This window comes from Cupressus sempervirens, chromosome 4 (assembly GCF_028749045.1).
Source record: "Cupressus sempervirens isolate cs-2001-9-10 chromosome 4, ASM2874904v1, whole genome shotgun sequence".
In the NCBI taxonomy this organism is placed as follows: Eukaryota; Viridiplantae; Streptophyta; class Pinopsida; order Cupressales; family Cupressaceae; genus Cupressus; species Cupressus sempervirens.
Window position 1 is genome coordinate 34,701,555 of NC_143121.1, and position 23,773 is coordinate 34,725,327.

The window sequence follows — 23,773 nt, forward strand, 5'->3', positions numbered from 1 at the left end:
GGAAATCATTTGCATAGAAAAGCCTTCCCCCCTTTTGCATCCATCAACATTTATTGCATCTCATCCCTAGGAGCATTTTTCATGCCACCCGTCACTCGCTTAGCCAAGAAGAAAGAAACAATGGAGCCCTATCATTTGGATCGAACAGCATCACCCCCCTTGAGCACTCAACCATCCTTCAACCCAGAGAAAGCTATGCCATCACCTACTAACATTGAAGCTTTCATGAACCAACCAGAAAATGCAGTATTGGTAAACGCCATTATAGACAAGAACAAAGAGACAATCATGGCTAATTTTCGAAGGGACAATGTAGGAACCTTTGACTTTGGAAGACCCCCTCCATTATTAGATCCATCTCACCCATTGTTTGGGCAGCTACCACCACCCATAGGCTCTTATGATCCAAATTATCCTCAATATATGCCAAAAGAAGAGCCTCCATCCAATCCATATGATCCAACAGACCCAAACATACCATCATCCACCCAAGTTGAAATCTCCATGCCGCAAGCCAACCCAGCCACCACCACTCCATCCTTGGTTCATACCTCTCCACTCCAAACCCCCTTTACCCAAAACACCTCATCGTTCACCGCCTTCACTATTGTTGTTGCTGCTCCCCAACCCAGCCTTCCAAATCCACCCATTTCCCAAATTAGTGCTAGCATCTTTGGCCAACCTTAGCAATATACAACAGGGATGCCACCCATGGGGCCAAGTAATCAACCTTTCATCACCCCCAACTTGTTCACCATAGCCCAAAGCACAATCCCATCATTTCCATTAGGTCTTGGGAGCTCAATACCATTAGCCACAAATCCACAAGCTACTACCCTCACTCCATAAAGCTATCAAATCCCACAAGCTACTGCCAATTTTTTGCCAAGCTCGCAAGTGACCCCAGCTCCCGCCACCACTCTACCAAGATTCCAAATCTAGCCACAAAGCTATCAAACCCCATCAATTCCATTCCCAAGCTTTCAATTCCCACCACCTCCACCACCAACTAATCCATTACCACCTATTACCAACTAGTTTTCAATGCCACTCCTAGGAGGTAATCCACCACCCCAGCCAACCACCAATTATTTGCAGATACCATCCCAAATGGGGGCACAACCCACATATATTGGTCAAACCCCACAAGCCCCCCGATCCTTTCCCCAAGCCTCACAACCATCTTATACCTTACCCCCACAAAGCAATCCATTTATCCCACAGCCAGCTTATGTTCCTCAAGCCCAACCTCAAATCCCATATCAACAACAAGCCTCGCAGCACATGTAGCAATATGCACCACCTCCCCCTCAACAACCCATCAACCACCATGCATCTGCCCAAACAATGTACAATCCCTATCAAAAAATCCCTCATAACCATCCATATTCAGTGGCCCCATCTAGCGCATACCTACCTCAAGGCACTCCTACATTAGGGGCACCCCAGCCATCACCTATCAATTCAGAATGGGAGCAAATGAAGACAGCTCTGAAAGCCATCCAAGAAGGGAATGATCTGAAGACATTCAAGTTTGAGAATGTGTGTCCTTACCCATTTGATAGAGCCATTACCATGACACCATTTCCAAAACACTTTGAGGTACCCAAATTTGACAAATTCAGAGTAAAAGGAGACCTTGTCACACATATCAAAGAATTTTACATGCACTGCCAAGACGTGGCATACAATGATGTCTTCCTCTTGCGCCTTTTTCCCAAAAGCTTGGCTAGACCAGCTCTTGAATGGTTTTACAGAATCCCCTATGGCACAATTAAAAACTTTGCTGAATTATCTGAGGCATTTGTAGCCCAATATGCCCATCTTGTTGAAACAGAGCTATCAATAGTTGATCTTGTCCACACCAAGCAAAAAGGTGGAGAAAGCCTTGCCGAATACCTGCAAAGATGGAAAACCCTTACCACCCGCATATCTTGCACCTTGCTAGAACGCCATGTGGTGAAAATGTTTATTGATAAAGCACATCCCAGCTTGGCTCACCACATGACCATGAACTGTTTGCAAACCTATAAAGATATCAAAGAGAAAGGAATGATCCTTGAACAAGGACTCATTAAAGATGGTGTGGTCAAGATTTACAAAGAGGCCAACCAAAATCAATTACATTCCAATGACAAGTCTAGGTATTGGAACAAAAACAAGCATGTTGCAACAGATGGGGTTACTGACACCAGACATGTGAATATTGTTGGTCCTTCTCAAAACCAATCTAACCCACCATATCAACCAAACAACCAACAAGCTATCAATTACCAACAACGGAATAACCAAAGCTATCAAAACCACAATACAAGACCCAACTTTCAAGGGTCTAACAATCAAGCTAATGCCATCAATGTAGCTGCAGGGCAAAAACCCAGATTCCAACCTGCACCTAGAAACTATACACCCCTTGGTGAGCCATTGGATGTCATTTTTGAGAAATTGGCTAAGGAAAACCTCATCAAATTTCCTCCTACCCAGCAAATTGATCCAAGCCAATCCAAAGCTGCATGGTACAAGGACAATGAGTATTGCAAGTTCCATAGGGTAAACGGTCACACCACCCTCAGATGCATGAAACTGAAAGATTATGTGCAAGACCTCATTGATAAAAAAGAAATCACAGTTGGAGCACAAACCTCTCCCAATGCAGGCTTGCAGATCTATCAAAATGTGTTTCCTCCTCATAACCAAAATCCTGGAAAAGCACCTATCCAAAACAACAACAACACCAACAACTGCCAACCAAACCAACAACATGGGAAGAACAATGACCACACTTCATCCTATATAGACTATGGTAGCCTTATAGGTTGTATATTCAAGAAAGAGCCTTCTGTCAATGTTATCAATATCCGAGGACCAGATAATGAGTGTGCAGTCACCACTCGAAGAGCGCGATTTAACATCGCAAGCCCACCAGTTTCATCAGCATCATCAGCTCCATCAAAAAGTCGGTACAATATCTTGGAACACCTTGGGAACATGTCAGCCCAAATCTCCATTTTAGACCTTCTTAGCACTAGTCCTGTGTACAAAGACATCCTTGACAGTGCTCTCATAGAATCCCGTGTCCCTTTTGATATCAATGCTATTGATTTTTGTAATCTTGTTGGACACCTTTCATCCTCATGTGCCCTATCTTTCAAACCCATCGACATACCCGCGGTTGAGCCAGATCACACCCTTCCGCTTCGCATAGCCATCATGGTATCCAATTTCGCCGTGAAAAGAATAATGATAGATAATGGATCAGCCTTGAACATTTGCACCCTAAAATTCATAAAACAAGCTGGGTATACTGAGGCAGATATGATCAGTGAAGTTATCACCATCAAAGCTTATGACAACTTGGAAAGAACTACAAAAGGAACTATTTTGCTACCAATCAAGGTTGGGCCGGTCATCCAAGAGACAGTTTTCTATGTTGTTGATCTAAACCTACCATTTAACATCCTCCTCGGTCGCCCATGGATTCATGCTATGAAGGCCGTTCCATCCACCTACCATCAGTGCATCAAATTTTTGCATCAGGGCACTGAGGTAACCATCCATGCTGATCCAGAACCCTTTGCTTACTGCAATGCGGTTGAAGCTTCATATACAAACCATTGCCCTGGAATAGACATCGGCACAGCCATCGCCAGCTCATCCCACACTTGTAATGATGCAGCAACCATCCTCGCCTCCACCCTATCTACCATAAAGATCAACAACAAAGGTTGTGGAGAATATAGTCTGTCAGATGCATTTGCTATCAGAGCAATCCCACTTGATCCACATACCCATGGACGACCGACATATCACAAAGCTAAGGAGATTCCACCTCCTCGATACAAATAGTTTGGCCCAACAACCTTTGTATCCTCAAAAACCCCTCTTCATGAGGAGCTCACTCCAGATATCAACAATTGGTTACATAAGGATGCACCTCCAAAGAGGGAGATTGTTAAAATATGATTGAAAAGATCATTGTTGAGATAGATTATTGAAAGAGGGAGATTATTAAAGAAGACTATGAGTTTCAATCATTGTTTTGTCACTGATGTCAAACCTGCCATTTGTTGGTAAGACAATTACTTATAAGATTCAAGTACTATCACTTAGTTGATTGATGAAGAGGATTTGATCAATAAGAGGTAACAAAAGCACCTAGAGGAAAGGTTTAGTTATGATTATGTGATGAAGTACAAGGATTAGTTAAGATAGTGATGACATGATGTATTGATAATCTACTTAAGGTTACAAAGGCTGGTTACACTTCGAAAGTTAAGAAGAACAAGTTACACAAAGTTTGTCTACCAAGTTTGACCGAGTGGATAGTAGGTGCTGAGTGAAGTTAGTGCAAACCAAGCAGAAAATTAGTTGGAGCCAAGTAAAAGTTCATTCTAGTGTATGTCGAGCAAAACAGTTGATGTCAAGTAAAGTTTAGTTGATGCCAAGCATCAGTAAACTTTAGTAGGTGTTGAGTAATTTCATAGTGGATGTCGAGAAATGTAGGATGTGCCAAGCATTAGAAGGTTGATAATGTCGAGCTACTACATTATTTAAAAGATCAAAGATTTGATGAATCTGTGCCAACAAGTCTATTTTCTTGAATTTTGTCAACTAAGTGGAAGATAAGGTTGATGAGTTGGCAGCATAGAATTTGAGATAAACCATTTTTAGGTGAATTCAAAGTGGATTCTAGGAGAAGTTTCTATAAGAGATATGAGATATGGGGTAGATACATTGTATCGTACCTAATCCATCTGAACTCTAAATTGGAGGATGAAAATGAGCGAAAAAATATCTTAATTTCCTACTTATAGGAATGTTTGGTCATGAAGAAAAGTTGTCATGTTCAAGAACCTAAGGGAGACAAGGAGTCAAGGGTTTTGCTTCATCAAGTGACCTAAGAGAAGAATTTGCACTGAAATGTTAAGCAAGAAGGCTTAAGGAGATGAATGCTTGAAAGATGAACAAGCTATCAAAGTTGCAAAGTATGAAAGCCAAGCAAAATTAATGACTGAACAGAGATTTGTAATCTGCAAGAGAAGTTGTAAGTTGTATTAGATCAAAGCTCTACTATTACTCTTTAACAATTGTATCGGTCTAAGGTAAATCCTTTGGATTAAGGTTGACCTAATAGTCATTTGTAAATCCTTTAATCGGGTGGCATTCCAAGTGAATGGCCTAAAGTCCTCTAACAAGGCTCACTCCTAACAGGGTGATTGAAATCCTTTAACAGGATCCTTTAACAGGGTCACATCTAATAGTGTGTATTGTAACCTTTAATAGGGTTGGCCTTTCATAGGGCATCACTTCAGAAGAGTGAAAAAGAGTAGCATGTTATTGGTGTTTTTTTCCAAATTGGGTTTCCATGTAAATCATTGTGTCAAGTGTGTTGATGAATCTGTTTTGTTTCATGCTTTACATTCTTGCAAGTTGATTTGACAGTAACCTATAAGTTTTAGTGATTGCATAATCTTATGGATGCATGCATGAGTATGAATGTTTTATGGGTTCACTAAGATGTGAAAAGTTTTATTTATATATCTGGACCTTAGATAATTGATTCACCTCCCTCTCAGTTATTCTAAAGTATTCCAATATTTGGTAGCTTCTGGAATTCACAATTAAAATAAATAAATGATCTGTATTTATCCTTATAAAAAACATTTTGCTTTTTTATTTCATTGGTCCAAACCTTTGCCTTGGGATCCATAAAATCATGTTTCATTTCCAATAAATCTTACCTTATCTTTGCATTGATCTCTGTGAACCGTTTCCTAGCTTGGTAGTAATCAAACATATAGAATTTTGTGTCTTTATAAATATTTATACACTTCTTGTGATGCTAGGTATATATTGTCTATTCTACTGGTAAACTTGACGTCCTTTGGTAACATATTCATGCTTGGTCATAACTATGCTTAGTATACATACTGCTTAGCTATCTTTGCAAATACTTGCTCGATTGTCTCTACGCTTGAACCTTATTCTGCTTATTGACTTAAGCTTCATTTGGGGTCCATAACTATTCAATGCCAGGGTTCATCGACCTCTTTGACAACCATCAATCGACCTTCCTCTTTATCATAGATTGACACTAATCCGTACCATATCAATTGTTGGCTTGAATAAGAAAAAAATCGCAACTAAGCTGTTGTGCATTGACGATACAACACAATCAACCACAAAGTTAGGAAGTCAAATTTTAGTTACTTCCTTAGTTTGTATGCACTCCCTGATTAAGTTTGGACTATTTGTCCTTAATCCCTATTAACCAACACACTCTTCCTATTTGGGGGTTTTGGGATCCCTTTTCAATGTGCATGTTCTTCTTTGTTTGCTCCCTCATGGGCACCAACATACCTAGCAGGGGACGGATTCGCAGGGCCCCCCATTTTGAATGCGTAATGTCTATGTAGTAGGACCCCCCTTAGATGAATAATGTTTTTGTAGTAGGCCCCTCTAAAGGTGTGACAACTACATTGGGATGAAGGCTTGCATGTGTAGGGTTAGGATCCCTTATATTGCCAATCACCATGTACCTACTAGAAATTTTTAAACAAATTGATCAAACAATTATAGAGACTTATATCTTATATTTATGTACAACTAATTTATGCAACCTTTTAATAACCAATTTCTTTCTTATAATTTTTAGTCTTGTTGTATAAACAAAGTTGAAAATTTGAAGAAATAAATTAGTTATTAAAATGTTGCATAAAATAATAATAAAAATATTTCTTATTTATTAATTATAGTGGACTATTGATAAGGAGTGTGGGCATATATCAATTAAACATATTTCATTGTATTAAGAATATTATTATAAAAAACGAGATAATTTTAACAGTCTAGCAATATATGTAAGCTTTTTTCAACATTTAATTCAACATTTTTAAAATTTTAAAAGCTCATATAAAAGAACACATTGACTAATTGTTGAATGAATCTAATTTAACCATTCCAATTAATGAAATTTATATTATTAGATTTATATTAGTTTTAATATTCCCTAAGAATAGAATTTGAAAGCTTTATACAATATGTTTTTTTTGTTACAATAAATTTTAAAACCTCAAACTCATTAGATCTGGATAGAATTATTCAAATTTTACTAATAAATAAGAACAAAAACTTTTAAACATATATTTTAACTCCTAAATAAATTTTAATTAAAAAATTGCAGACCCACTAACTATCAGTAATAAGCTTTGACGTAGAAAATAATAAAAATATTTCATTTTTCTCCAATGTTGAGGAATGGAGAGACGTTTAGGTTGTAGTTTTCTTGTTTCGGTAAGATTTCTTTTCAACTTGTTCGGCTTTAAACTTTGGGAAGGGAAGAATTCATTTCGTATAAATCACGTAGAGATGGGAGGTGTTCACGGTTTATTCTTAGCTCCATATTTTCTTTGTTAACACGCTTCATAATTATTTTTTAATATATTTGATTTCAAAGTAATTATTATTAAAAAAAAATTGTGATGCATTTTTAATAATTTATAATTTAATTATAAAAAAAGTTGTGATGAATTATGTATCATTTGTATGTTTTTGGGACTATGAGATTTAAGGATTCAAAATTAGTTGTTATATGAGTTTAATTTCATTTTTGATGGTATTATTAGATCTTGTATTAAGTAATATTAATTTATTTAATTAAGAAATAGACTAAAGACTCAATGACAATTAAACTATATTGTAGAATTTAAAATTAATTGTATAAATATTCTTATTATATATTTTATGTAGTAACAATAATAATAATTATTTTTGACCTTCAAAATAATATAATAGATCAAATACCTTATCAATGATAATTTACTACACCACTTTCACATATATTTAAATTTTATTTTATTTTTAAAGCCTCATCAAAACTTCATAACATAATTATATTTTATATAAAAGCCACCCTAATTTTTGTCATATGCAATAAGTTCTTCATAATTCTAATGATATGTAAGACAAATTATTTTATTTTTTATATTATTTAAAAATAAATATAAATCAAAGATAAGCATGAATAATGACAACTGCAAAGGAAATAGAAGTAGCTGGGAAGACCAAGATTGCCTTCACATTAATTTAAGGATAAAGATTAATTTTTATTTGTTTATTTGTCTCTTTTATTTGTAAAATCTAAAAGTTTTTTATGCCTTTGAAAAATAATATTAAAATATATATTTTATTGATAATAAAAAGAATGTGAAGAGAATAAAGTTTAGAATAAAGAATATGTAAAGAATAAGATTTAGAAAATCCAAGATAATCATGGTGAAATTCTATATAAAAAATGAGATGAGAGGACACCAAATTGAGACTACATTTATAAATTGTGAAGGATAATTTTTTATTTGTTTTTCAATTTCTTTTATATTACAATAATATGATTGTTTAAAATTATAGTTCCATAATTCTATAAATATTGTATTTGATTTAAAAGGTCTTGTAATGAGACTTTAAAAGTATTGAACATGAATCTCGGAAACTCCTTGAGAAAGGCTAGATAAAAATTAACTTCGATGGGGGCACCTAAGGGTAATTTGGGCCCTTTCAGGTGCTGAGTATGTTGTGAGGGATTTTAGAGGTAACATTGAGATTCTAGAAGGGGAACAACTTTTGGAAGGGACAGACAATGAGGTAGATGTCCAAGCAACATTATTAGCAATAAAATAAAATAAAACTTAAGGTGACAAAAACTTCATTTAGAAGGGGACTCCTAGATAATTATCAATGACATTATCAAAGGAGAGTTAGGAGTATGGTATTTAAACAAATACATATGTAGAATTAAGGCCTTGTTGGAGTTTTTCATAGATTAAAAAAAAAAACCCATGTTAAGAGAGAGGCTAAAGAGGTAGTAGATACAATGTCAAAGCTTAGATTATCTCTGATCAAACAAGACAAGGGGGAAGTTCTAGAAGATTTTAGAGACATCGATGTGGCACAAGTGGACTTAGATATTTGAATAAGCATAATATATGTAAACATCAAAGTGAAATTATGCTAATCAGAATGACTCATTAAGTTTGAGCATTGGTATGGGACGGAATGTATCTTATTATAAAAAGTTGATATTACCATGGAAATCAAAATGAATGTCGGTTGTAATGATGATAAATTATGTTGAAGGCTAGTGGAGGGCAACCATCACATGACACTTGCAGTCCCATTGAATTCAACAATGATCCATAAAATTTTGTGAATTGAAACTTATTGTGTTTAAGAATAATTTGAGAGGCTCTAGAAGAAGTGGTGGGGATTTAACAAGGACAATTAGGGCTAAGTAGGCATTTGGTAAAACAACGACAAATGAGGCAAGAAGATAAGGATAAGATTTATGGGGGTGAATTTCTCATTGCACTCCCTTAATCATTTGCTAGCTTTTAGAAGAAATGTGACCATTTGTTGAATGAAGGGGATTACTTTTGACCAAGAACAGATTATGGATATATTATGTGCTTTCTTGATATGGGTGTTTCAACTAGGAACAATGGAAGATACATTGTGAATTATGTAGAAGTGTGTAAATTTGGAGTGGGCTAGAGGTGCGTGATCCTAATCATTGGGATGGTTGAGCCAAGTCTCGAACTCATGTTAATAAATGCAGGATAATGACATGTAGTGATATGAACAATAAGCTTTAAGCCCTTTTTGGTCTAGAGCACTTCAACAAGGAAGAAAAAGTGAATGGAGGAAGTTTGTGGGGGTTGGGAAGAATTGTTGGTAGAGTTGAAGATTTTGGATGAAGAGAAAAAAATAGAGGAGGAGATGAAGTCAAAGGTGGAAAACAAGGGCAAAAAGAAGAAGGGAGGAAAACACAAGGTCACAAAAAAGATCACCAACTGACAACAACGAGTGACCAAAGAAGCAAATGATCAACACAAAGGGTGGCATGTTCATTCTAAATAATAGAAGAGAGACCATGCTCAAGTGGTGGAAGGAGCAAAACAGGTTTGAAGTTCCTTTGTTTCAGATTAAATATTAGGTTTGGATATAGCATTTTCAACCCATTATAAAATGGCATGGGTATAGATACTTAACAATAAGGACACTAAATAGAGTCAGGTCTCTCCCATTTTGACTATAATTACATAGTTATTCATGAACATGGGTAGGTAGTTGTGATTAGTTAGGAGATAAAGATTATTACCTCTAGGTTACAAGTTGTCTAGAATGACAGATTGTCCATTGAACTTTATGATAATGTTTTGACACTTATGTACTTAATATTTTAAAAATAATAAAAAAATCTATAATTACTGGTAAAATAAAGTTAAATTTAAAAATAAGAAGTTTACCAAAATGTCATTTTTTTAAAAAAAAGATAAATTTTTTCAAAAATACATTTTTTATTGGAGAAAGTGTACTAGTAGTCATTATAGCTAAATTCGCTTGCTATAAGCTTTTAAATAGTACATACATTTCAATGATTCTTTTAATTTCTTTGTATGTGAGCTAATTGCTTATAACTAATCTTTGGTAACAAGAGGAACACTAGAGGATTCCATATATATCACCTCAAAAGTTTACACAACTAATCCAATACATATTGATCTTTTGTTGCTTCAAAGTTATTTGGTATCAACATTTTAGATCAAGGGTGATCCATCATCACCATGAAAGAGTGCATAGAAAGAGGAAAAAATGATAAGTGAGAGTCTAAGACACACTAAAAAGGAGGTAGAGAAGATCAAAACAGGAACACAAAATTCAAAGAGTTGAACCAATACTTATATACAAATGCCCTAAAAAATGATAGTAACATTTTTCCTTAATTTACACTTGGTTTTGAAACGATAGATGAACAATTTATTAACAAACTTATAATTATTATTCTTTCTAAATTTATTCTAAATCTAGTAATTATTAGATAATTGTTGCGGGGATAAATGATCTGTCATTGAATGGTGTTATGTACTCCTTCCCTTGTACTCAAAAGATTTAAATTTTCAAATAGTGTTGATGAGACGTGAAGGATGACAAATGTAGTGTGCACAAACTCACAAATTTCACAAGCACTGTTTTCTCCACATTTACCACATGCCACCTCACTCGTCACTTTTAAACAGTGGCTACCGCGTCAATGCTCTAGTTGACCATGAGTACACATGAAGTAACGTATATGTGGGCCAGGACTGTCTTCCATTTCTCATATCTTTGCACTGGGAAGCGGGTGCACACCAGCGAATTTTGTTTTCTTAAAACACTCATATTTCAGCGACGAAATCGGGGGAAGCAGGTTCTTTTCTGGATTGTCCTCTTTCTTAGGCTTATTTATGAGTAATTTATGCTTAATCTGCCTGTAACAGCCTCTGTGATGTTTCTCATTACTGTTTGAAAGCTGGATTAGTATTGTTCTCTAATAAACAGGAGACTTTTGCATAAATATATAGTCTGCCTGTCTGAAAACTTCAATCGAGCTTTTACGATTTCGGTTTTTTTGTCAGGCTCCATTTTCTGAATTTTCTTGTTTTTGCTTGTGAATAGTGGTGAGTATTAGGTTCTTCTGTTTGGAATGCTGTTTTTACATTTGGAAAGTTGTAACATATATAAGTTAATATCAGGCTTCTGTTTGCTTTAAAAACCTAAAACGTTCTGTGTTAAAGCTGAAATGCATTTTCATGGCTTTGGGTTTTAGCTTTTCGTTGAATATTCAGGCTTCTGTGGTTCTTGAAGTACAAAGACTTTTTTGGCCATTGTCTCTGTTTTCTGTAGGTTTCTTCTCTTGATAGTTCTATCACTAAGGGTTCAGGCTTCAGTTACGAGCCTCAGTGTTGAAATTTTTCTTTCTTTTAACCTTGGGACCACTCAAGTGTTTCTTTTCTGCCGAGTACCGTGCCTTTGCGTTTCGAAAACTTCAATTTGATGTGTGCTGTTAACTACTGGACATTTGGCATGTTTAAAGTGGAAAGATTCTCTGTTTCGAAAACAAAAATGCATTTTAAAGGCACTGTGGCTTTCATTTAATATGAGGCTTTCAGGGTGCAAAATATTGCATAGGATTTTCATCTTGACATTTTCAGCACGTTTTGAAATGTGAGGACTCATGTTTGACATATTTCACAAATATTGTAGTCTTGAATTGAGACTTCCTAATTTTGTTCTGTAACGCGCGCTGTGTGTTTGAGTCTTTGAGATCATTGAAGATTCATAAATGGACATTGAAAATTCAAAAATTATAAACAATTATGTAAGCAATACATGGACAATACATATTAATATTGGAGCACTACTTATATAAGGCCTGAAATCTTTAGGAAAAACAGCCGATTGAAGATTTAACAGCCCTCAGGGCCCCAATAGAGTTCCTGGAGGAATAGCTCTATTCCATAGATAACTGGAAATGACCACACTAATTAGGACAGATAACTAGAAATGCCTAAACTAATTAAGAGGTTCTGATTAGATTAGACATTTCTAGTTACCTTACCAATCAGGAGCTATTTAGGTTGGACATTTCCAGTTATCTGTACCATAATGATAAAATAGAATTGAATGCGCAAAATAATTAGGAGCTCATTAAATTGGACATTTACATTTATCTCTACCATGGAGTAGCGCTAAATATCCAATCTAGTTAAGAGCTAATTAGATTGGACATTTCTAGTTCCCTGTACCACGGAATAGAGCTAAATGCCCAAACTAATTAGGAACTCCCAATTAGTTTGAACATTTCAAGTTATCTACCATTGTATAGAGCTATTCCTCCAGGAACCTTATTGGAGCTGTAAGATCTTTTATATCTTGAAGTTGTTTTTGTTCTATACTCGAGGAAATTTCTATAAAAGCATTGGAATCTTTGAAAACAACGCTGATTGAAGGTATAAGATCCCATAGTCTCAATAAGGTTTCTGGAAGACAGTTTCTATTCCATGGTACAAATAACTAGATATGTCCAACCTAATCATTACACCTACATCTTATCATCCTTAACAGTACTACTTTACCCATTCTGAAAACAATGAATGAGTAATTTTGAAGTTACTTTAGCGAAAATGTTCAGACTTGAGGAAATTCCTTAATTATGTGCTTTTTCTAGTTACAAGAAAATTGCAAATTCAATCAAACAATGCCTTTGTTTGTGAGGCACAAGCGACTGACAGCGAGTACGGGTATTTCCCTTTTCAATCAATTTATAAAGCTTCCGTCCACAGAAATTTCCCAGCCTTTCATATTGCATTTCTCTGATACTAGAGTTTTAATGCAAAAGTCAGTAAAGTACATGACGATTAGGGTTTTTATTAAATCTTTTTAATTATTTTTTCATCTGTTTTTTTTAGCATATGAACAAAATCAAAGATCCATGTCAATTATCTGACATATTTAAGAAACTCTTCAATTGGACGTCTCTTTATTTTTGAGGGATGTTTCTGGCAGATGACTAAAACGCTACATGACTTCAATTGAAAGTCTCCTGATGCCTGCAGATGTTCACATATGTGAATAAAATGGATTTGTATACCAAGGGTTAGGGCATGACTTTTCGGACAATTATGATGGTTTGCTTAAATATAGTGGAATGGATAATGATTTATTTTGAAAGATCTGTAAAACTAAACTATAAGTGTAAATTCGTGCTTGAAGTTTGGATGAACATATATAATTCTTGATTGAGGTCCGTAATGCTCTGGACAAGTGCTTCTGTCACCTGTGCAAAAAATTTTGGCTGCAGATGACAACACTTAAGAACTAATAATATATTGAAATTATGTTGTTTTCAACTGCGCACACACTGATTCACTCATTTGCTTCTGTGTTTTAAAATCTGAAGCTTTGGTTTCTCCAAAATACTAACTTTTATGTCCTGAATTCCAGGTTCTCATTTGAAGGAGCATTTAGGCAATTCATAGGGTCAAACAGCTGATAAATATGATCAGTCTATCTGTAGAGTTCACCAAGTAAATTTGCTCAGGAACATATCATATAGTTGAACTCTATTTGTCAAAATATTAGTTTAAGGAGGATTACAGTGCCACGTTTTTGCTTACTGTGCTGGACAAAGTGCAAATGGCGACAACAGTTGCACCTCTCTGCAGTTGGCTTATTGCTGCTTGCGTTTCTAGGACTGTATTTGAAGTTTCTGGCAATGAACCCAAGGCCATTTCTTCTCCTCTGGGAAGGAGAGCTAAAAGGCGAATTGGCCAGTCCAGACAGATGTCATCAAATTATTCGTCGACTCTCTTTTGTAAGGATCATGCAGTTGCAGGAGGAAGTTTAGTTGGCCTCTGTGGTTCGAGCCTTCAAGGTCTGAGTTCTTGCTTTTCCTTTGAAGCATGTCCAGAGTACAATAACTTAAAGAGATCCCAGTTTTTTCCAGACAGCTTCTTTGGATCCAAACCTATAAAGATTGGTTGGAGGCGGCGGAAATTAAGAGATGCAGGTGTGCAGTTTAATTTCTGTGACAGCTGCATACCCAGTTTTAGACTCCTACAAGAATGACTGAGTATTTTATTGCAAGAAGCTGTATATGTTTAATTCATTATAGATGTACACAGTTGATTAACAGTACATAGAATGTTTGTCCTATGTATGCTAGTTTTAGAAAGGAATCTAAGTTCTTTATTGCCACAATCTCTTAGAATTGATGCACTCTTTTAAATGCGGGCAATTTGTTTTCTAATTCAATCCATTCAATTTGCAGGCAGAGCAATGGCTGTCGCTGTACAACCTGTGAAAGGTGCACTAGAGAAGAAGAAGATTACTACTAAACAAAGAAGAGTAGTTGTGACTGGAATGGGTGTGGTCACTTCCCTTGGTCACGATCCAGATGCTTTCTACAATAATCTTCTTCAGGGAAAGAGTGGTGTCAGTGAAATCGAGAGCTTTGACTGCAAGGATTTTCCAACTGTAAATGTTTTTTATATTTTTATTTTTTAGGATGCTTCCTGTAGTCTAAATTATGCAACTGAACTACACAAGGTGAAAATTTTGTGGGAGGCTATAGTAAACTCATACAACTCACTCTCTGAAAATAAGCTATATAAAGTTTTCTAATGCAGGTCCCAGACATCAGATTAGCATTCTAGTTTGGTGTCCAGGCAGCAAATGATTAGAACTTCACGATGGATAATTTAAAAATGAGCATTACTTCTTGCAAGAAATTCTAGAACAGAGTAATAAATCCAGAGTTTATACTTGACATGGAGGTGGTTTAATGAATGCATTAAAATGTCTTTGACAATTTAAAATTTCCCTAAATATTAATGAGAAAAGATGAAAATTATTGTCTGATTCGCGGGCTATGTTTTGTAGAGAATAGCAGGTGAAATAAAGTCGTTCTCAACAGATGGTTGGGTTGCACCAAAACTTTCAAAACGAATGGATAAATTTATGCTTTACATGCTTACTGCTGGAAAGAAAGCACTGGCTGATGGAGGAATGGACGAGGAAGTACTCAAAGATTTGGACAAGTCAAAATGTGGAGTTTTGATTGGTTCTGCATTGGGTGGAATGAAGGTAATGTCAAATTTCTGATAACATCTGCTTGAAGCCAGCAAAAGCAGTCAACATCAATGGATATTCATGCACTTCTGTGAGGGCAGAATTTTGGTAATAATTACCTATTCTCACGTTAAGTTTAAACTGTTCCATTAGGTGTTCAATGATGCAGTAGAAGCACTAAGGATTTCTTACAGGAAAATGAACCCATTTTGTGTACCTTTTGCAACAACGAATATGGGATCCGCAATGATGGCAATGGATCTGGTTAGTTAACTATGTAGCTACTTATTACCTAATGTTTAGAGCTCCACAGAATAGATGCACACTTACTCTTGCATATTGAATGTGTTGATTGCAGGGATGGATGGGTCCAAACTATTCTATATCTACTGCTTGTGCAACAAGCAATTTCTGTCTAATAGGTGCTGCAAATCACATCATTCGAGGAGAAGCTGTAAGCCATTTGTTCTTCTCTTTTTGCCCTTTATTTTTGGAAAGAGAGATTCATGTTGCAGAGGCATGGAATCATCTAATTTTCAAATTGTTGCGCTTTTAGGATGTCATGCTCTCTGGTGGTTCTGATGCTGCAATTATTCCAATTGGTAAGTCTAACTGCTAATTGTTTGTGGGTGGGCCTAATATTTTTTTTCTCTGATAGCTTACATCTACACACATGCTTATAATCTTGCCTTTCTTGGTCGCAGAATAAATTTTTAGAGGAAAGGTATTTTAGTTTTGTTTTCTGCATGCTAAAAACTCATTTTATCATTATTATTTTTTGGATAATTTAGCTGTGGGTTTTATTGGGGTCCACTCCGAATTGAATTACTATTACAAGTTGATGTATAAAGGAGTCCTAACAAAACCAGAAAGCTTAACACCAATAGAACAGAATAAACCACACAAGCATAACTCCAGTTTCTATAAAATCCTTGTATTCAGCTATGAACCCCAGTAATGAATGGTGCTGTAAACAAGCTGGAAATTTCAATATTCATATCTCTAAAAACCAACCATAAATTTTTGACAACCATTAAAATATCCAGACAGAAATTTTCAACATTGGATAAATGGTTGTCTGTAACAATTAGCCAGCTGAAAACTCCTCCATTTCAACCTGCACTACCTCGAACATCTTGCTTTATTCATTCCATTTCCTTTTCCATGCTTTCATCTATGAACATCAACTTGTTGATCTCCATAAGGGAATGTAAAACCACTTTTGCTCTGTGTCATCTTCCATGTCTAACTCAGCTTCTCTCTAAATTCTGCATAGCCAAAAATGGCCTCATTTGTTCCCCTATGCCCAGGGCCTCTCAAGCCATACTCTCCCAAAAACAATATGACAAAGGACAAAACTTCTAGACCAACTAAAATATAAATTCTGCTCAGCCTTTCATTGCCCACTTCTTTCTCAATGTTCATATTCTTGTATTCCTTCATCCCCTCACGAACCTTGCACACAGATCCTTTTAAATGCCTTCTTTGATCGTCCTATGCTTTTTTTTAAATGCCCCATGCTTTTTCATAGTCCATGCACTAGGCTGTCTCTAACTATTATTACTATTCAAGATTCTCAAAACAAAGCACTAAATGTTAGACAACCTGAAAGTTGGAGAAGGGGGATATATTATATGTGTATATTCATAGAGAAGAGATTCCTATCTGGACCATGTTGACCCCACAAGTCTAATTGAATTAATGATTGAAAATTGGTGTTGTCATTGATTGGCAATTGGTGGAGGAAAGGAGATGTTACAAGGAAACACTACCATCGGTATAAGATTGAACCGGTACACATGCCTATGTTAATTCAGTCTAAGCCACCAGTGACAAATCGACATGAAGGATGGTTGATCACTGATCAACTGCCAAATGAATAACCATGGATGTGACAAGTCAAGAGATTAGTCAGATTGGATGTGACAGGAGCAAAGAGCGAAACGACAAAAGCAAGGAAGGACAAAGGCTACACATAGGCTCACAGAAGGATTGGCAGGGCTACCAGTTTAGATCTGAGGAGTAGAGGTCACACTTGAGGAGTAGGGGTCACATGTTTTCTGTGAACAACTTGAACATGGAATTCAAATTTGAATTCGAAATCGAGCGAGATTCTTGTCATGGGTAACTGTGCCCTTACACTCCAGAGTGCATAAGGACACTTAGACTTCATGAAGAATGCCAAAAATTGTTGCTAATACAATTTTTGATATAGAGCGATTACCAAGAGAGTAAGAATAGAGAGTTATTAGAAGTGCAAGCATGCGAAGAGTGCAATTGCAAAGGGTAGTGATATAACAGACAGGCTGTTCCGAACAACCAAGGATGGAGGTGAGACTGGAGTGCTCACGAAGTGAGGAGAGAAAACATGAAAATCAAAGTATCTTCGAGGACACGCAACATAGATCTACAAGGCAAGACAATGTGATCTTTATATCTTACATTAGATTGCTTTCTCACCATTGCATCTAGTTGTAGCTCTTAACAGGGAAAGCTTCTTCAATAAGCTTTTGTAAATCCTCTAACAAGGTATCTCTTAGAAAGAGATTTGTAAACCCTCTAACCAGGTAGCTTTTGTAGGCTCTTGTAACTCTAATAGGTTATATACATTCCTAGCAGGACATGTTTCTAGAAGAAACAACTGTAGCTCTTGATTGGGCAACCCTTTACATGCATTATAAGGGCTAGTGGGTATATTACTCCCACTGTGGTTTTCATCCTCTCATTGAGGGTTTTCATGTAAAAATTTGTGGGTCACTTGATGAATGCCTTTGTGTGTGAGTTTACATGCTTTTATCTTATTGCATTTATCATTGCTCTAGCTATTAAGTGGTTGTTGTGTAGTTTTGTTAGAATGATATTCAAGTAACAGGTTGGAATGATTGTACTAATTCACCCCCCATCTAAGTATCGGTTGGGACCAATAGACCAACCTTTGCCGAGAAGTGGAGCTAATCTACCCTTGAGTTTGCTAATTTATTGCTTTTCTAAAAGTAGTGTTATTAGTCCGTAGGGTAAAGGCCTTGATTTGGTTCTGGTCCAGCTCAAATACATGTTTGGATGGGGTTGCTTAGGGTCTTGCAAAACACTTGCGAGTTTGTTCAAATGAACTTGAATGTACTTGCAGTAAATTTGGTGGGTATTTCTGTTTAGGAGTCAACTTTTGATGCTTCAATTTTTTTAAAACTTCTAATCTGTGCAAAAAAAGAAGAAAAATTCACCCCAAAACCCTAAAATGTGGTATTCCTGACATTTAAAAGACAAACAAATTCATTTTTCATATTATAAAAGGAAAAAAAAAATATTATTCATCCATGTTGAACCATCATTTTTTCTTGTCATTGCATGAATTAGAGCTGAAGATTGATCCATAAATGTTGGTTTGTTATTTGTACACGTTTGCCAGAATTCATTTGTTACCAGGGAGTTCATAGAGAGATTTTTACTAAAAAGAGAGGTTTATTCCTACATTATTTTACAAGTGAACTTTTTTGTTTTGTTTTGTTTTCATTCTTTGGAAATATGTTGAAATGCTACAACTTTTGGGTGGTGTGGATGTGATGTTAAATATTCAAGCTCATACATATTAGATTTGTTTTTAGCAACAACATTAGGGTTAGGGTTTTGTATTGTTACTCGTGTTTCTTAATGTTTAAGATTACGATGCCAACTTCTAATTTGATGTTTACCTATATACCTACTTGAATTCTTCATAAGTTCATATCTTAAGGGTTTGTGGTTCATGGGTTGACCGACCACTTTATGTTTGTTGCTACCTTAAGCCACTTCCCTTTGGTTTGATATTTATCGGGTCATCTCTTCGGTTCTTTTGTTTTTTCTAGGTCACAGCTAAATATCTTAACAGGTCCCTTTTGCATGACATCTTAACCCTATTTTACTATGCATGTGTGCAAAATGCTTTTAAGTTACATTGTCTTGGATCTCGCTTGTTAATGCATTGAAATGTTTTATTTGTTCCATGAGCTCCCAAGCTAGTGGTTGTCAAGCCTAGCTATCACATGAGTTAGTCCCTAATGTTCGCTCACTTGCTCATTAAAGTCTTCACATTGTTCCAACAAGTCACCTAGTTGGTTTTGCGTGCAGGTGATCTTTTGTTAGGTTTAAGCGCAAGAGGTTGGTGAAGGTTTTAAGTTCCCTCAATGCATTACCGAGCGATGATGTAGATGCCCTTGAGATTGATAAAACCAATGGCTTATTGAAGTATTTTGAGTATTTGGTTGAGTCGATGAGCGATAATATGAATGGATATGTAGAAGATGAACAATCCATGTGGATTCCCTAAAGAGTGAGCTTGCTTGGTGGCTTGTTGGGAGTTTCTTTATGTTCCCACGAGATGGCTAGTAAATGATAATATGCCGACGTGGAACTAAAATCCCTTGTAATGACCCAAATTCCTAACCTTCAATTGACATCTATTATTATATAGAAATGAGCAAATTATGGGTTCTTAAGAAAGGGAATGAACTGTTATAACAGATTAATTGTTTTTTGGAAATATCATAACTAACAAATGATAAAAATAATTTGAAAACTAACTGTTGCAAACAAGATTAGAAGATCATTAACTAGCAGTGCACTTAATTATCTTTACATTTACCCAAAGGAAAGTAATACTACGGTAACAAAATTAATTAGACATCAAATTGAATTTAGATACACATGGAAGGAAAAAGATACTCGTTATCCCTATTAGGCCAAGTTGATTCCTGATTTTTCTTGTGAAAGTCTTGGCATTGGTGAAGAGGAAAAGCATTGACAAAGGCTTAACCTCATAATCACAGACCCAATGTATCCCCTCTCATGCTCCACTAAGAGTGGCCCTATCCTGTGTGAGAAAGAGCATGGGAACACCATCACATCTTGCCACCTGAGCATTTTGGTGTTTGGTGTTGACCACGCAGCTAGCTAGACCTTGGATTCCCTCCTAAAAGTCTATATATCCGACTGGTGGTTACTTTGACCTCTAGTGATCACAACAACATCAATTGCCACTAAAACCTTCCTTGGCCAGAAATTTGCATGGATATTGTGTACCCAATCACCCACCACTCAACTTAACAAACAAGACATCCATCATTGAACCACAATGAGCCGACTAGGTTATATTATCTAGACACAACTTTACTTTCCTTCTTGGTTATTCCTACTAACATAATTCAAAATCTACAGGACATTCCCACATAGTCCATGACTTCATGTTATGATTCATGTTTTACATCTTTCATCTCGACCCAACTTGGCTGTCCTTAATTATTCATCGATGTACCATTTATATTTATTTTGTTCACAGATTACTGGTCTTCCAAACAGGTTTCTCATTCCTTAAGAGGTTATTGTGTGCGAATTTGATGTTATTCTTTGATTTTAAAATGTGATTTACAAGCTGGAAGAGACATTGTCGAGGGATAAGCTTTCCAGTCTCAAAGACATATAGACTTTAATGCCCTTGTACTTACAACTTTCTCGGCTAATCATTATTTTAAGAGTTACTATCAAGCCATGAATCAATGCAACATGAATCGGCTCTCATTGGGCCTTTCAAATTTAATGGCAGAGAGTGGTTATGCAATTATACAACATGTTTATGTGAAATCTTTCATGAAACTTGACATGTATAAACTCCATTTGTAGGCTCGATATCTTACATGAAACTAGACATGTATAAATTTAAAGTATATGTAGACTTGATATCTTTCATGAACTAGACACGTACTAATCCAATCATATGCAGGCTCGATATCTTTCATAAACCAAGTGTAATATCAATAAGAAAATTTTAATCAGTAGAGATGCAACTTGATGATCATGAGACGCTGGAAATATATTGCAGATACTCCAACCACAATCTGTTGTAGCTGTGTAACTCTAAATGCAATGCAAAAGAATGCTTCCTAAAAATCTTGATTACGATCATTGATAACAAGGTGATTATTGCAAAATACGTGTGGTAGATACAAGAGTAGACACTCAGAATGCAAACTCAGAATGGTTGTGATCCTCTTATCATATAGAAAGAGGCTTGATTGTTTTAGCACATGAGCCGAAAAAGAGAGTTATGTGCATGGAAAGAAAGTGTAGGGTAGCGCATAGGAGTTACAATCTTGGATTCAAAACGCAAGACCAAAAGTAATGAATAAAATGATATAAACGATGGCTTGAAAATAATTCATTGATATTAAGTGGAATTAATTTATTCCTCATGTCTCACTATAATGGTATCTCACTTATTTACATATATTTGCATATGTTGCACACACATACATACATACACGTGATGTTCCCAAATATATGTATTTTAATGCGTACGTTGCATTTTAGATATATGTATACATATATATATGTCATATTGAATATACGCATACATACATATATATGTGTGTAACATTTTCAGATGTATTTAAGTACCATGGTACCCATTATACTCGAAAATGTCTGACTTTACAAGAAAGGACTTGAGGTTGACTCACTTTTCAAAGGTAACCTTTGTTTTTAATTCTCTCTGCTGCATATATGAATGTTTATATATCTTATTATACTTGTCCTAGTTAGCTTATGGCGGTCACTTGACATGTGTCTAGTTTGTCCTAGCTTGCGTTCCCTGACCATGGTAATTTAGATTCATACCTGTTAACTTTGGTGGCAGGATGGTGCTCTCGTACTCAATTCCCTCTTTGCCAATGCTTCCCCCTGTCGCCTCGCTACCTACAAGAAGAAATAGCAAGGTGAAAGCATGCTTCCACATTGATCAACTATAATTTGTCATTGTAGCAAATAACCAATTTAATTGCAATAGTAGGTAACTTAACTAACTTTTTTCTTTTCACTTGAACATAAAGAACAAGTATTTCCATTCATATGAACTTCAAAAATGAGTAACTGATTTACCTAACTGCTTGAACTATCAACGGTTAAATGAATATTTTTCAAAACAACAAAATAGGGATATAACATCCTCCCTCATCAATACGTTGAGATGACTCCCCATGTTCCAGCAAGTAAATGAGTTGATTGGATGAGCAGTGAAAATAAAGGACGAGCCCACTCATTGGCTCATGATGATGTTTTGTTCCTTTTGTTCAGTTGTGGATGTCTTGAGTATATGCATGTATACATCCACATGGGTAAAGATTGGTGAAAGTTGGTAGCTTGTGATAGAGCCCTTTTGCAAAATAGGGCCTTCATTTGAGAAATAATGTTGGAGATTCATGATGGAAATATTGCCATTATGTCAAAGAAAAGAAAGCAATATTATTGATGACTTTATGATGATGATGCAACATTTACTTCATCTATTCATATTAAAGATTGTGCATTTGTAAATGAAAAGAAACATCAGACATGTGAGCAGTTGTATAGAAAAAATAGGGAAAATATCACTGAAGGAAGTATAAGGAAGATAGCATAAACAATTGAATACTATTTTAGAAATGATACCATACAACGATTCCATGAATGTTAAATATAGTTTGCACGAAAGCTTTTTCATTAAACAAGATATAATACAGGACAAAAAATAAGGTACTCTCAGTATGGCTTCAATCAAGTAATACAAAGCCGATGAAAAACAATGATGCAGAACCTGAAGATCAAAGGAGACATGCTATGACTAGATGTGGAAAACCAGTATGAAGCAGAGCATATATACTGTAAATGGCTGACGTGTATCTTTCAAAGGCTTTGTTGTTCAAGCAATAGAAGAGCCAACATCAACACCAAGGACAAAGCAAGTTTCGAAGGATGTAACAAATACGTATTAAGGAGAATCTATAGAAATGTGGTCAAAGAAATGTGCGAATGTTTCACAAGAACATCAGCTGATGTGGGTCCAAATATTCCTAAGTTCTTCCAAGAATGCACGCAGTGGTGGCAGCGATCAAATTAATGGCGACTATGGTGAAGGTTTGAAACAGTGATAACATAAAGATTTCCAGTCAAAGAAGTGTTGAAAATGACGGGATGTGAATTATATATTGTAAGAAGTTGATGTTTAACATAGAAACATACGCAGCGGCATCTTTTTAAAGGGATGTGTTCAAATACCTTCTGGCAGCATAGGTGACACATCAATAACAGCAACAGGTTGAAATAGAAGACACACGCACACAGCAAGAGTTAACAATGAAACAGTAAACAGCAACAAATCATAATTTAAAGTATCCATGCCCGAAAAAGAACATTGACAGCAAGGAGCAATGTCAATAAAAGTCACATAAGATACAAAGAAGCTAAACCTGCATGATAAGTGCCATGAATAAAAAATAGAGTCTGAGAGTTGTAGCAGTTCATTGTGTAAGAGCAAAGTTATAAT

The 23,773-nt window shown here is 35.8% G+C and overlaps 1 protein-coding gene across 3 annotated transcripts in view; it reads left to right on the top strand.

Annotated features, from left to right (window-relative positions):
- The first annotated feature begins 11,131 nt into the window (after positions 1–11,131).
- The window catches only part of LOC149559817 (3-oxoacyl-[acyl-carrier-protein] synthase II, chloroplastic-like), a 96,747-nt gene continuing 84,105 nt past the window's right edge, over positions 11,132–23,773 (top strand). For all 3 annotated transcript variants that reach the window (XM_089824310.1, XM_089824309.1, XM_089824311.1), the window contains exons 1-7: positions 11,132–11,242; positions 13,819–14,383; positions 14,645–14,850; positions 15,256–15,459; positions 15,598–15,708; positions 15,803–15,898; positions 16,001–16,046. In XM_089824310.1, coding sequence (XP_089680436.1) covers positions 14,011–14,383; positions 14,645–14,850; positions 15,256–15,459; positions 15,598–15,708; positions 15,803–15,898; positions 16,001–16,046 — 1,036 coding nt within the window. In that variant the 5' untranslated portion in view covers positions 11,132–11,242; positions 13,819–14,010. The remainder of the gene's footprint in view (positions 11,243–13,818; positions 14,384–14,644; positions 14,851–15,255; positions 15,460–15,597; positions 15,709–15,802; positions 15,899–16,000; positions 16,047–23,773) is intronic.